A 16,171-nucleotide genomic window follows, 5' to 3' on the forward strand; every position below is an offset into this window, starting at 1 on the left:
TGCGTAATAAATGTGTAAATAAGAAGTCAACTGAACGACTGTTGTCTGACAGATTTGTTTTTTTTTTTAGGGGAACCATGGCTAAATTTGACTTAAGATTCATCGTACCGAAATAGGATATTTTATAAATATTATCAGTTACAAATTCTGAACGGTTTCTGAAATAATCAAGTTGTTCTTCACTATCTCACTCTCAACAGGTCTCTCTTCCTGCAGGAGTTGGGAATTTGATTTTGAATGACAGTTTGATAAAATATATCTTTTAGGGGTGGGCTACTTTTGCCTAGAAGATGTAATAGAGCTCACTTGTTTAAAATAACCAGACATTCAGTTGCTTTACATGCAGGATTTGTGCAAAAGTCAGATATTTTGTTAGATTTTGATTGTACTGGAATCTGTTATTTCAATGACACTCAACATCTGCATGAAGATAGAATGAAGAGAAAAACATGGTTATTATAGAAACAGTACAGAATTTTTAGTTGATTAATCTTTTTTTTCAGTATGATGTAGCTTATGTTAAATGTTTATTTTTTCAAAATAGCTACTCTTTAGGGTAAGGACACACGGGCAGATTCAAGGTGATTAGTCGCCCCGGCGATAAATCGCCTCTTCTTCGGGCGACAATCTCCCCGAACTGCCTTCCCGCCGGATATAATGAAAAATCGCCAGCAGGATGGCACTCGCGGTGCTGCGGTGCTTCCGAAGTCACCCGAAGTTTCCTTGTGAGGCAACTTCAGAAAACGAAGGGCCGCAAGTGCCATCCCCCTGCAGATTTTTCATTATAGCTGGTGGGAAGGCAGTTCGGGGAGATTGTCGCCCGAAGAAGAGGCGATTTGTCGCCAGGGCGACTAATGTCCCTGAATCTGCCCATCTGTCCTTAACCCTAAAGTTATGTTTATATAATAAATGCAAAAAAGCTTTCATGCATCATTTGTCAAACACTTTCTTGGTGGTGGTGTTTATGTAGGATTGTAAGCACCAAATGTTGTATGCACCGTTATACTCCTCTTGCCTTTATGCAAACCACAACAAACTAGATCAAATAAGCATTAGAAATACCACAAACTGTAATAAAGCCACCCACCAAATGCAAAAGAAACGGCATCAACTCACAAATACCTGTGAAATGCAAATCTATATGTATCAGATCCTACTTGTAGATATGCCGAAACAGGAGTGAAGTCAGGAGAAAGCCAGATGTCTTTTGGTAACCAATGAACAGTTAGCACTGTTAACCGATATAATGAAAACAATCATGTTTGGCTGTGATTTTTAAAGGATGAAAGCAGAGTATGCAACAGTTCACCAAATATAAATTTCTCAGCTCTCGATCAACTTGTTTAGGATTATATTTATCAATTGGTAAACAGAGAAAAACAATTTTTACCCAGCGTTGTGAACTCCGTTTTCATTTTTTGGTCTGAGTGCCAAATGGTTGGCTGGAACAGGTTTACTTACTATATCTGGTAAAACTTTATTACAAATGAAGTACTATATAGCCAACTTGTCCACACACAAGATTTACAGTTGCCCATTTTGTTTTTTCATAAAACTTAATTTAACATTCCCCTAAAAAAAAATTAAGGAGAGGATCAATTGAGAGTTTCTAAATGCAGAATTCTAGAGTAAGCAACATTTAATATAATTTTAATGTATACACAAAACCTTAGTTTTCAGTTGCTTTTCCATGGTTGTTGTTAAATGTGCTTTTAGTTAGCATATTCAGCATATTTATTCATTCTAAATAGCCCTTGGTAATATATTGGTTTATCCTTCCAAGTGCTACATACGTTGCCATCACAAGAGGAGTAAATATTTGTTTTACTGTGTATACAAAGGAACATTGCATTGCTTTATTTTTTTTAGAACCGTCTCGACAGATAAGAAATTAAAAGGTTTTACATTAACTCTATAAAAATATGTCTATACATTTAAACCATAAAAAGAAGCATAATAAAACAGGTAAAGTTCCAAATCTACATGTTTAATTTAATGTCAGCGGTGGCAAGAACACATTAAATGTGTGCTTTTGATGCATAATAGTCACAGTGGATAGCAGCTAACAACATGAAAAAATAAGAGACTAATAAATTCACATTGTGATTATTTCTGAATGCTGATAAAATGGTGGCTTCACACAATTGCTGAGATTTTCTTTCAAAATAAAAAATGAAGAAAATAAGCATTAGACTCATTAACTCCCCCCCCCCTCCAAAAAAAAATAATTAAAATATTGGTAAGGTAGCAAAATATTCGGATATGAATGCAAGTTTGTAAACTGTATTTAAATCTCTTTGTTCCCAAAGTGCAAGTTGCAAATTTCCCTTAAGTTCAGTAGTGCTTCTCCTGTAAATAATCCTTCATTTTGTTTGGCAAAGGCAGTTTTTGAATCAGGTCTATTCTTGTGTACTGACGTATGACAAAGCGGCACAGGTACTGCAAAGATCGCACCTGCATAAACCGTGACACTGGATTTGTCAGTCTTACTGGATATGTTGCAGATCCTGGCACTCGAGACCTGGAATAGCAAAAAGCTCCATTTTCCGAGTCTCTGATGGAATGTTCAATTAGCTCCACTATTGAAGTGTGTCCTTCAACATCTGGCTGTTCATAAAAACTAAATCTTCCATTTGAGTGTTCAATTCTAGTATGAAGTGTTTTGCTATGAGATCGAAAACTTAAGCTTAAAAGGTAACGGTCATCAGAACTGTCTCGAACCAGGAAAGAACCATCCAGAACATTAGCCAGCTTTTCTTCTGCTTCCCAACGTGTTATAGGTCCCCAGTACCAACCTTGTCTGGCAAGTTTTTTAAGTTCTTCCGTTAGGCTTGTAACTATCATAGGTCCACTATTTTGCACTGAATCATAAACACGGGCAACACCGGGAGCAGTACTGGGATCAAAATTCAAATGACAACGTATATTTTCAGCTATGTTTCCATCTGTGCTATTAAGTCCTGCAAAGTTCCTTGGGATCTGACTATTTTGAACAGGAGGTAGCAATGGTGAAAGTGGAGGGACATCATTGTGATTAACCCTGGAGTTTTGAAACAGGACTCCGCTGGTTGTGTGCAACAGACCATTAACAGCCTGGTCCACAAATATGTCTGGTGCCACGGCTACATCTGGTGTTAACTGATTTTCATCTTCATGAAAACTATTTCTAATTTGAGAAGGTATGGTTGATATTTCCATAGGTGAAGAACTGTCTAAACAGAAAGCACGTGATCCTTCCAAAGGATACATTCCCTCATCTAAAGGCACAGTATACTGTATATAGTCCTGAGGCATAAGTCCTATAACTACAGGCACATGTTCATTAATATGTAGATGCAAGTCTCCATTTTGTGACTCAGTACTTTTCAATGCATTACTTTGTTCCTGAAAAACATTATCTGACTGCAACTCATGAAAGTCCTTTCGAACTCCATTCAGTGCTGGGCTTGGACTAGATGAGTGAACCAATGCCTTTACTTTAACCTCCATTTTTATGCAAGTCTCTTCAGAATTGGTTGGCCGCAATGACCAAGGAGTTGGACTATAATGGTGTGTACGGAGGGACGTTGATCGTAAAGGCCTCTGTGCTCTGACATCTTTTAAAGTTATAGGAGCAGAAGATGATGAAAATGTATCTTCCTCTGCACAGTTTCCAGATGTACTGCTCTTTCCTTTTTGTTTCTGCTTAGCAGAAAGACGCCTTTTTAAAGTACCCATCAAGCTTTCGCTTTTTGGCCTATTCTTCCCATTTTTTTCATCCTCACTACTTATTTCACATCCTGTTAAATCTCTACCATAACAGCTACCAAACAAGGAGTCATCTTTCCCAAAATTGTTTGTCATTGATGGCTGCTGTACCATTACAAAGTCATTTTCTTCTTTGCCTTTATTGAAATTAAAAGACTTTCGAAATGTTTTTAGACTGATTTTCTTCATTGTGGCAAACAAGCAGATGCTTTTTCTTTTGGACTTTTCCAGTAGATTAGTCGTTGCACATTGCCATTAATTACACCTTTTCTTTGTATGTAAGGCGTCATTTAGGTTTTATAACCATCACCTAAAAAATAAAAACATAAAAATAAGAAAATTAGAAATTGTTCTGCAAGAACAATATGTTTTAAGAAATACCTAATTCTGAAAGGTTTGCCAGTATGTGGATTAAGCCGTTTCTATTTCTAACCCTCTGGGACCTATTAGAATTTCCGAAGTAATACTTTGACAACCAAACCATTCTGCTTATTCATCCAAGTAGTTCTTATTTTTTGCATCAGCATGGGTAGAGGTCAGAGTTGTCAGCACAAAGATTTTATCAAGCATTAAAGAAAGTTAAGGTCATAAATGTTAAAGTATTTTCGTTCAAAAAAACAAAAAAGAAAAAAAAATGTTTGTGTTGAATGTGAGAAGTTATTCCTTTTATGCTTTTTTAAAGTTATTCTATAAAAAATTATTTCTGATAATAGCACAAAGAGAACACAGACTGCACATAACAGAAATGAGGCACTGTGGACACAATACTTGAGGTTTTTAATATTGTGAAATATTACACAATATTTTGACAATTTGATTCTAGAAAAAAGTACTTTACATTTTGAAAAGTCATTTTTTGTACCTGCATGACAGAATGTAGTTCCAAATACCTATTGGACAATCACTTTATCCTTTTTGTGTCAACACACCACTAGCAGTCCCTTGCTATTCACAAGTGGTTCAACAAGGGGATTATCTACTAATCCTGGATTTTTTTTTATGGTCAAAGTTTTTTGGACAAAAACTCCCAATTTGTAGAGATTTATTATACCCTGAAGCTGCAAAAAGTCAAAATCTGAAAATCCTCCATCTCAAGCCTGTCGAGGTTATGTAGAAGTCAATGGCAGACTTCTAGATATTATGATCGGCGCTGGTTTTCCTCTAATAATCTAAAAAAATTTGGGGATAACCTGAAAAAATCAAGCGATTCAAATCCTAAAAAGTCATTTGATTCGTGTTCTCTAGATTTTGAGTTTTTTTCCGACCCAACTTTTTTTATTTTATTTATAAATAAGATAATAAAATCGTGGATTGGAGTTTAGTCAAGCTTGGCTTCATAAAAATACGAGATAAATTTAAGTTTTAGTAAATAACCCCCCAAATGTTATTAATATAGAATTAGAGCCCACTAGCTGAAGGAGTTGAATATAAAGGGGAAATTTATAAATAATTTATAAATTAGATTTTTCAAAAACGTACCCACTTTCTATTCATTTCTATGAGAATTTTTAGAATTATAATGATCAATGGGTGAAAGTTAGAGTTTTTCTGTGGTAAACTGTAATTTCACATTTTAATAAATCTGCCCCAAAGTGTCTATGGAAGAAAGTGAGCTAGCTCTAATAAGAGGTAAAATCAGACCACATATTTAGTCTCGGTTGGAAAAAGATTTAGTGGAAAAAACATTTTTTTTCCCTGCTAAGCTGTTATGGGTCAAATACTTTCCCATAAAAATGCAATTTGAAATCTAAAAATATTCCCATTCTTGCTCATGAAAGTTAGTTGCCCTTTCATTTTCCAGCCTTTTAGCCTGTTTTACTGACCATATAATACTAATATGATTCTGAAAACAGCTAAATATTTGTATTCTGTTACGATGGTGGAAGCTTTGGTCTGACTCATGTTTAGGGCATGATATATTCAGTGACTAAAGTTCATTCCAAATGTGTTAAGACACTTCCCTTGCATGATACTGCATAACTCTGCATATTTATAGCAGGCATACAGTACACTGAATATAAAAAAAGTAGAGAACTCAGCATGTGCATTTGTTCTTGGCAATGTTAATTCAAACTGCAGAAAAAAAACATGCTTGTGAAATAATGCCTCCATGGCTTGTTAAAAACAAAGCTATAATTTATGCTGGCATCCTGATGCCTTCCCCCTTTTTACATTAATTACAGCCAATTAAACAGAGTGTGTAAAAGCAGTAATTCAAATAGAAAGGTGACATACGCTTGAGCATACTTTACAATGCAGAAGCAAGAAAGAGAAAGTGGTAAAATTAAGCCGCATAAAATTATACACATATATTAAAACATATTCCTATCCTGAAGAAAAATCCAGAGTTTCAGTAAATATGCAAAACCTTGTTAGCCATATGCATGCCAACGTTAGATACAGAGTCAACAACTTACTGACCCAGCTGAAACACAGCCTCTATGACAGATAGATTAAAAAAATACCATCACTTCACTAATGTGGTCCAATTCCAATAAATCTGAAAGGGGCCCTTTAAAGGGGAACAATCTTGAAAGTGAAACTTTATAAATACAATCAATTAAATATCCTGCATAGTTTCTGAAATCAAGTTTATGTTCACTATCCCTCTTAGCATCTGTTTCTCTTCATTCTGTCGTCATGCAGCAGTTGGGTGTCAGAAAATCATTGACAGTTAGATCCAATATATCTTATGGGGGGGGGCTTCCTTTCCTAGCCGATGTATTCAAATTCAGGATTCCAGTAGAAACAAAATCTAACAAATTAAATGCCTTTTACACAAATTCTAAATGTAGAGAGACATGCTGCCTGGTGATTTTAACAGAGTGAGCTCTAATACATAGTCTAGGCAAAAGGAGCCCCCTATAAGTTATATTGGATCTAACGGTCAATGAATATCTGACACCCAACTGCTGCATGAAGAGAGACTGAAGAGAAACTGATGCTGAGAGATGAATAGTGAAGATGAACTTATTTAGAAACAGTACCGAATTTTTAATTGATTGTATTTAGAAAGTTTCTTATTTCAATATACTAAAGCTTACATTAAATTTTTATTTTCACGACAGTTCCCCTTTAAATGACCTAATCATTAATAACATTCTAATACAACTTGTGCATTTGCTTGGTATTCATAATAAAGCAGAATCATGGCATTATTCCTACCCAACTGATCCTTTAATTCTGTTTAGTGAGTGCACCACTCACTAAACAGAATTAAAGGATCAGCCTCTGTACTCGGCCACCTGTAGTTTTCCTAGTGAAATTTTCTCTTTTTTTTTTAGGAGACGACATCTGTTTATTTGGACTTTTGGACCTGTATGACATCCCTTCATTTGCCACAGATGTCTTAGACTACACACCCAAACCTGGCTCTTATAATCCTTTTTTTATTACATCTAATGGCATTAACCTAGTTGATCTGGCACTTTGGCTGCAAATAGTCTATTTCCTATCCTTCTCAAATCATATCAATGCCACTAATATAAAATTAATCTATGCCCGATCATCCAATACTATAACTATTGTTTCTTTGTTCCACATAACTGTACTTAGACTGAAGCTGTGTCAGTGCAGCTAAAGCCAGAAGCATATACCGTATATACTCGAGTATAAGCCGAGTTTTTCAGCACCCAAAATGTGCTGAAAAATCCTACCTTGGCTTATACTCGGTCATTAAAAAAAATCTCTGGTACATGAAACAGGTATATTAAGACAGCTGCCTTACCGGTAAATTTGCAGAGGAACTTTGAATCTGTATCCCACATGATCTGTAGCTGTGCTACTGACTGGAGTCCCGTGCCCCTGCACCCCGGATGGGGCCCGCAACCCATCCATTGGGCCCGATCCTTAGGAGCTAATGGGGAACACCCCCCTCCCAGCCAGAAACAATGGCGTTGATTTCCGGCGCAGGAGGAGCAGCAGTGCGGAACTTTAAACAAGAAGTGTGTGGAGCGCTGCCGGCTGAAGTCGCGGTGGTGCGCACGTGACATCATCATGCGACATCAGCGACATAACAACTCTGGGCCCGGACCTCCCTGCGAAAAATCTTGAAGGGGCACAGCGCCGGCTGCAGTAAGTAGTATCCCCGACTCTCCCCTCCTGCGCACCAGTAACTCAGGGCCGCCCCTGACAAAAAATCTTGAAGGGGCCAGGCGCTTGCTGCAGACAGCAGTATCGCCGGCTCTCCCCTTCCGCCTGCCAGCATCTCCGGCTCGCCCCTACCCCAGCGAATGAATTAATCTTTTAATGGGCCCAGCAGCAGAGAGCAGCTTCCCCTCCCACCCGATAAAAACTCTGGGCAACCCGGCAACACCGGCGAAAAATCTTTGAAGGCACTTGGCGCCTACTACAGGGAGCAGCTTCCTCTCCTCTCCTGTTAGAGCAAATTTATTCCGGTAAGGCAGCTGTCTTCTCAATATATTTCTTTCAGTATATTTTGTCTCAGCTGAAAAATGTCTGTATGGTAATATAAATCCACTGGGGGGGACACATTTTCAGTGATTTAGTTTTGCGCTGTAGTGATTGCAGCACAATGTATATTATACATGGCAACTTTCTGTTAATAAAAAGAATGAAATGTAGTTTAATTTTGCCAAAAAATTACTGGCTATACCTGCTTGTCCAACGGTCTTAGTTGTGTCTAGGCTTATACTCGAGTCAATAAGTTTTTCAGGTTTTCGTAAGTAAAATTAGGTACCTCGGCTTATACACGAGTATATACGGTAGGAGCGGATCCGTTTCTCTCCTCCTGCCTATTAAAAATACAAGCAGAGAGAAAAGTCCCATCCTGCTTCTGGTCCATATAAGCACAATTGAAACAAATCTTAAGTCCACTGAGAAGTGCCTGTATAGTTAGCTTATCTTCAACTCATAGTCTAACAAAGGCTTCAGCTGGGGAAGGGAAAGATTATTACTTAATTTATACTATTTCAGAAGTACATATACATTTTGCAAAAAATACACTGCTTTTTAAAATATTACCTACTGTATTTAAGTACAAGAAAATAAATTGAGAATTTCTTCTCAGCTAAGGATACCATAATTTTTTCAGTTCACTTGTGTTTAATAGGGAGCTAAAGAAGATTAAATTAAGTAAAAATTATGCCTTAATGTTCCTGTGTAGTGACACCCCTTAATAGATTAAACGTTCCTTAGCCAACACCCAAGAAATGAGAAGAAATTAGAATTGTTAGAAAGGTATAGATGCCATTTAAAAACCACAAGGAAAAAAAAAAAAAAAATCACAAACTATGTTCATTTAAGGTATCCAGAGTTACATAATTTTCATAGGAAACATTCAAATTAAAATTCCAGTATACAGCACACCACAGTTAAATAACATATCAGACCAGAAGAACTTAATCTTAAAATTAGATATGAATAAAAAGGTTGCTAGGAACAATTACAAAAACTGTAGCATGGTATGCAATTAAAACAAGCTATTTCTTGATCAATCAAAAGATTTGTAGATTAATATAATACAATACAAAAGATACATACGGAAATAAAATAATGAGACCTCAAGAGCAGGTAAAAGCCCATAAAATAGCACCTATATCTTTCTTCCAGTCACTTTTTGAGCAGAATTAGAAAACATTTTCGCATCAATGCAAACTTTGTATTAAAGGAAAAGGAAATGTATTTTTATACTGTTACTGCAAACTGTGCATTCCCTCCTCCGGAAACGCCATAGTTTGAGTAGCAAATTCGGTTTAGTTTAATTGTACAGGCACATTGAAAAAAACCACTGTGGACTTTGCGGCTGCCATTTTACTTAAGGTCACATCATATCTTCTTTCTCCCGGTCTGAAAGTGTGCATGCGGCAACTTAATTCCTCCCTATGACTCCTTCATGTCACACTTTCAACGCCCAATATAGACCCCAGCCAGACAAAACACTTTCGTTTTTGTTCTGAGGATTGCTCAGAGAAGCTACCAAGCTAAAGCAAGAGGAGAAACGTGGAACAACAATCACATTGCTATGGTAACCTGTCACGACCATTGGTGTTGCTGCTTAAAGGAAAATATCCTGTACCCCCCACCCCAGGTAGACCTCCCTCCCTTCTCCACCTAGGCTAACTACCCCCCCCCCCCGGGAAGTGCCCCATACTCCATACTTACCCCTCCGCGCAGATTCTTCCAGCGAAGTTCCACGCATCCATCTTCTGGCTCCTCTGTAAGCTGACTGAGAGATCGATATTTCTGCGCATGCTCAGTTAGAGCAGCATGCGCGGAATAACACGGATTGTCGATCTCTCAGTCATCTTACCGAGGAGCCGGAAGATGGACACGCGGAACTTCGCTGGAAGAATCTGCGCAAAGGGTTAAGTTTGGAGTATGGGGCACTTCCCCAGGGGCGTAGTTAGCCTGGGGGAGGAGGAGGGTCGGAGGTATACCTGGGGTGGGGGGGGTACAGGTTTTTTCCCCACAAGTCGATTTCTCCTTTAATAATGAAGGGGAGGTCATCGATGACATTCGTTTTTACCACATGACCAGAACGTCATTGCTGGCCTAATGCGCAGGGCTTGGATGATTTATTCTGCGCATCTGCAAGCCCTGTTGTGTCGTTTTCTATCAGCAGAGGGATGTCTTATATTTTATGCACTTTTCAATATTTTACAATGGATCTATGCATACAGCTGAACAGGAACTCTTTTAGAGGCATCATTACTGTAAGTAGCTCTTCACTTAAGGGGCAATCCATAAAGCTTTATTTATATTTTACCTTTCCTTCTCCTTAAATGAGGTGAACAGAAAGTTAGATAGTATTTTTAGAATACCTTTTTGTCGATGTTCAGAAGTCTTACAATGGAAGATAAACTTAACGTCAACATTAGCAAAAGTGGTGATTCTGACTCAGTTTTGTTCTGCAGTTATAATAGACTTATGTTAATATCTAATTAACCAAAATTTGACGTGTTCCTAAGTTTCATGCTCCTTTTTATATACTCACGCTCTGGCATGCCCCACCCCCTTACGTGATGTCACATAAGGTTGGGCAGAGGTATATAAATAGGAGCACTCGACGGATTAGGGTCCAGTTTTTCTCGACTCGCACATCACTAATCTATTGCCCAAGATAGCTTCCCCCAAAAAAACATAGGCATGAACACCCCACAAACAAACTGCTTTTACAGTGCCAGTGTGATCAGGTGCAACACAAACAAAGAGCCACAAGCATTGTTAGAGCCACAAGTACTATTCACAAGAAGGTTCACCAGGCATGTCTGATATAGTAATCTGCAGCAGCCATATCTATAACTAATACAATTGCTACCTTGGTACTTATACAAAATGAATGGGGGTTTGAAAGAGTAATATGAACAGTAATCCTGTTTTTTTTTCTCGAATACTCATGCACTATCAAAACATGGTGCAAACCAATCTTAACTAAATAATTGGTCAAAAGACAACCAGAAAAAAAATATACATTAAACACTCACCAATTTTCACAGAAAATGTCTTTATTAGGGTGCTCTTGGGTAACTTGCAGTACCTTTAATTATAAAATAATTCACATTATAGCTTTAAAGGAGAAGGAAAGGCTAAAACTAAGTAAGCTTTATCAGAAAAGTCTATATAAATACACCAGTAAACCCTCAAAATAATGCAGCTGTGAGTACTCTGTCAAAAGAAACAGCACATTTCTTTCCTTCTATTGTGTACTCATGGGCTTCTGTATCAGACTTGTTTTCAGCATAAACCTCCAGGGCAGGGCTTGAGCATGCTCAGTTTGCTCCTCTCCCCCTCCCATCCCTGCTGTAATCTGAGCTCAGAGCTATGAGTGAGCAGGGAGAGACTCAGGCAGGAAGTGATGTCACACCAAGCATATATGGCAGCTTCTATCCTAAACAAACAGAGACAGTGTCTAGAGCTGTTGACTCAGGTATGGTAAAGCATTCTGCAGAATAAATATAGTGTTCTAGCTTGTGCTATTGTGGCTAATCTGTTGGCAATAAACTGTCCTTCTCCTTTAAAGTTTCTGGAGGGCTCCAATGTTAATCTGTGCACAAAAAGTTTCACAGTGCATTTAATAACATTACTTTATACATGGTCCTCTCAATAAGCTATACTCAATAATTATAGCACACAAGTTAATGCTGCAAACCAAGGTGCAGAGCTAATGTTTCTACCTATAATAATCAAAGCACTGTACTTGTAAGAACCATTTCCAAACTCCCCAATTAGCCTCACGGGCTAATGTCCTCTCTCAACTTGTTATTACTGTAAAGTGATAGATCCTGAGACTTGAAGTCTCTCAGCTTTCCACAGCAGTTGGTGCACAGATTCTCTGGAAAGCATAGGGACTTCAAGTCCCAAAGTGCATTACTTCACAATGGAACAAGTGGAGGTTGGATAGCTCTGTGAACATTAATGGGCTGGAGAATGGGTTCCTGCAGCACAGACGCACAGACACACAACCATGGTTTTGTTTCAATTTATGAAATCATGCATGTCTGGTTAAAAACATGAACAAAAAACACAACATTTATATTTCAGCACCTATTTGCCAAAGCCGAACGGAATGAACTCATAAAAAGGGGCAATATATTTTCTTTAAAACAGAATAGTATTTCTATGGCACTGCACGAACAGTGCAGAGCTGGATCTTAGGTTTAATTCCAACCAAGGCATTAACTGCAAGGATTTTGCAGGTTAGCCCATGCTTGATTGGGTTTCCTCCCACACTTAGCTTGTTATCAGGCACTTGGAGATGAAGTAATTCATTAGCTGATACATACAAAGACTGTTACAAGGGAAGAAAAAAAAAATATATATATATATACATATATACACACACATACATACACACATATTCATATATACATATATCTCTCCCCCCTGTTTTGATATTGTATATTTAGCCGGAAGCTGTGGCATAGCTTCAGTGGTTGTAGCACCCCATACCCCCCCTTTAAATTAGTGGTGATCCTATGCTTTTAAAATTGGGCGTTTGTTTTGGGAATATCTCTCCTTTAAAAGCCTGATTGCTGGCTGGGGAGAATTTAGCCCTCAGTGAAAAAACAGCGTTCAATGGACATTGATTACAGGTAATGCTAAAATGCACATAAGAAATAAAACAAGTTAGGGACCGCCATTCGGGGTTTACCTTGACGTGGTATGGTGGCTTATCAATTTTATGATCATAACTTTGTAACAAAATAACCCCTATTTGGGTACATATGCAATAGCATTTATTATACTTATATATATATATATATATATATATGTACTTTAAAGCCTTTAGAGTGCTCCCACAACCCCCCTGTTTTGATAATACATATATAAATATATATATATATATTTGTTATAACAGAATGCTCAAACACAATAGCCGATTTTACAGTCCTGTCCATATATAAACCATAGCTGGCTATTTACATCTCCAGCTGGGGTCTATAGGCACAAAGTTTCAGCAACAGTATCAAACAGGTGCACTATGTAAAAGCCACACATTCACAAATTTTTGAGAGTCGCAAAGATTTACCTCCGCTCACCTACAGTAAGAGCACAGTCTCCCACTTCCTATAGCTGCACCTGGATTCACTTTTACAGCCAAAACTGAAAACCCCACCAACTCTAATACATTTAACAGTAATAAAGGCAGCATTGGACAGAGTTGGGTTGTGCCCAGGCACATAATAGAAATTGGATATAGACAAAAGGAAAGTTGACATCTCTGCAGTCCTGCAATAAAATGCCAAAAATAAGACTATAGTGCTGATGACTTTCCAACTACTACAAGAGCACTTCATACCACACCTAAGTATCACATGAATGCCACACCTAAGTATCACATGAATGCCACACAGAAGATGTTCTCATGGGTATATCTCAAGTGCTATCATTCTTCTAGTGAAGGTGAGGGGCAGTCTGCAAGTTCATAGGAAACATGGTTTTCACATAGAACCACGTTTATACACACCACAGCAAAAAATAGTAGGAAATAGAGAAAGGGAAGCGGAGCATACACTATAAGACTATAACTTTACTAAACACTGCATCAATGTGCAATTTCAGTCGTGACAAAAGTGTCACATTTGCCTCAAAAGATACCTGGACCATATTTGGCTATATGATGGTTAGGCAGGCAGTTGGCATTGGCCGATTAGCTAGTGAATTGGCCAGGAAGAGACGACTTGGTAGTTTTGTAGAACGGTGTATGGCTCTCTTCATACTGTGTCCCAGTGATACCTTTAAAGGAAAACTATACCCCCAAAATGAATACTTGAGCAACAATTCATATCAAATTAAGTGGCATGTTAAAGAATCTCATCAAACTGGAATATATGTTTAAGTAAATATTGCCCTTTTACATCTCTTGCCTTGAAGCACCATTTCGTGATAGTCTGTGTGTTGCCTCAGAGATCACCTGACCAGAAATAATACAACTATAACAGGTATAAGTGCGGAAGCAAAAGACAGAACTCTGTTAATTGGCTCATGTGACCTAACATGTATGGTCTGTTTGTGTGCACCATGAATCATACGATCCCAGGGGGCTGCCCTTGGTTTTTTTTAAATGCCAATTTTTTTTTTATTTGTGATTACCCAATGGCACATACTACTGGAACAGTATATAATTATGAAAATGGTTTATTTACACAAAGCAGGGTTTGACATACGAGCTGCAAAATGCAATATCTTTTTATAGAGACCTACATTGTGTGAGGGGTATAGTTTTCCTTTACATGTTTCAACTTTTTTGGACTTCAATAAACATCTGCTTTTTACGAGTCTGTCGGGAGGAATGCTCTTAGAATGCCTCCTGTACAAACACTTTATGAAAACCTCAAGAAATAAAACTATAATAAGGACCATAAATTGGAAACATATGAGCAACACGAGTAACTGTTATATATATATATATATATATATAATAAAGTACCCCCTCTTGTAAATTATAAGGATATTATAAGTTACCAAGGAGTTTCATTACCATACAAAAACATGAGGCCGAAGGCAGCGTGTTTTTATACAGGTCATGGAACTCCGAGGTAACTTATAATATCCTTATAATTTACAAGAGGGGGTACTTTATTTATTATAATACACAAGTTTCAGTGAGTCATGTGACAGAAATGACATCAGACTCACCGTTTATAACTGATGACATCAGAACTCACCATTTATAAGGATATAATTTACAAGATGTTCATGGCTTTTGTGTATTATATAAATATATATATATATCTTGCAATGTTAGCAGCTGTCACATGACTACACTGCCAAAACGTGCTGCTTATTCATACTTAGCTCGTGTTTCACTCACTTAAGGGCAATGAGTCCATTGTGTCAGTAGTTTGGGATTATTACAAGCTTGTAGGCCTGTAGAAGTGCCATTGTCAGGCACAGATAGCCCCATGGCGAGACCTCAACGCTCACAAGAGACTGTTATTCTATACAAAACTAAAAAAACAAACAAACAAAAGGTAACGCCGGAAAAAAAATGTTTGCTTAGGGTGAATAATGATACGAACGACAATGGGTTTCCCACTAAAGCAGCAGCAGCAATGAAAAGAGAAAGGCAATGGAACGTCAGGAATTTCTTTTGACAAAGAACTACAGTTTCATACCGCCCAACAGTTCCAGTGTTCTTTACACAACCCGCAGCACCGGACCAATGCTTAAACGTCCCGCAACGCCGTTAATATCCAGCTCCTTGGCTCCTGCCGGACAGCAAACCCCGACGTCACAAATCTCATCTCACGAGATTGTGGCGTCACGACTGCACGCAAAAAACGCAGTGACACGATACGTATACTCCTAAGGTGGGAGGGAGTTACGGATGAGTAGTTTAGTGTTCACTAATCGGAAGTGCCTATAACTTGCTGTAGTTTGTGGAGGGCTTGGCACTCTGGGGGGGGGTGACCTATTAGAATGATACGGAAAGCATTTTAGGACATAATCAGGAGAACACAAGCTCCTGAATGCGCTCTCGTAAAGAAAAGTATGCAGATTCGTCTCTTATTCTACTCAGTTTCATGTAGAAACTGCAGTCACACCTCCGTGCTGCCCACATTTGCTGTTGCAATCTTTCTCCATCGTGTCTCATTCCTCCCTCCTTAGTCCTCATTACAAAAGCCCTCCATCCTCAGCTATCAGCCTGGCTTATGTGCTGAGGAGGGTGGGCTTTTGTAATAACGACGAAGAGGGAGGGCTGAGGAATGAGCCACAGGGGGGGGGAGATTGCAACTGTGGGCAGCTTCGACCATTCGCCATCTAAAACCTGCCAAATTGCTGTTTTAGCCTATGGGGGACCTCCTAGAACCTATTTAGAGTCAATTGGTGGACTTCGAAGGGTTTTTTTGGGAAAAACTTTGAATCAAATTTGTTCAAATGCGTTATTCCTTCGTACGATTCGAATTCAGCTGAATACGGAGCTATTCGACTAAAAAAAAAACCCTTTGACTTATTTTCA

At 38.2% G+C, this 16,171-nt stretch overlaps 1 protein-coding gene across 7 annotated transcripts; it reads right to left on the reverse strand.

Annotated features, from left to right (window-relative positions):
• Positions 1-1,966: 1,966 nt before the first annotated feature.
• socs6.S (suppressor of cytokine signaling 6 S homeolog) lies at positions 1,967-15,834 on the reverse strand. Of its 7 annotated transcripts, none has more exons than XM_041567778.1 (3): positions 15,756-15,774; positions 11,193-11,245; positions 1,967-4,057 (listed from the first exon to the last, which is right to left on the reverse strand). In XM_041567778.1, the coding sequence occupies exon 3, from the start codon at positions 3,934-3,936 to the stop codon at positions 2,335-2,337; it is 1,602 nt and encodes a 533-aa protein (XP_041423712.1). In that variant the 5' UTR covers positions 3,937-4,057; positions 11,193-11,245; positions 15,756-15,774; the 3' UTR covers positions 1,967-2,334. The 7 variants fall into 7 exon arrangements, with proteins under 7 accessions (XP_041423712.1, XP_018079097.1, XP_018079098.1 ...); XM_018223608.2 differs by lacking the exon at positions 15,756-15,774 and adding an exon at positions 15,327-15,721; XM_018223609.2 differs by lacking the exon at positions 15,756-15,774 and adding an exon at positions 15,023-15,320.
• Positions 15,835-16,171: the final 337 nt, after the last annotated feature.

Source organism: Xenopus laevis, chromosome 6S, assembly GCF_017654675.1.
Source record: "Xenopus laevis strain J_2021 chromosome 6S, Xenopus_laevis_v10.1, whole genome shotgun sequence".
NCBI lineage: Eukaryota > Metazoa > Chordata > Amphibia > Anura > Pipidae > Xenopus > Xenopus laevis.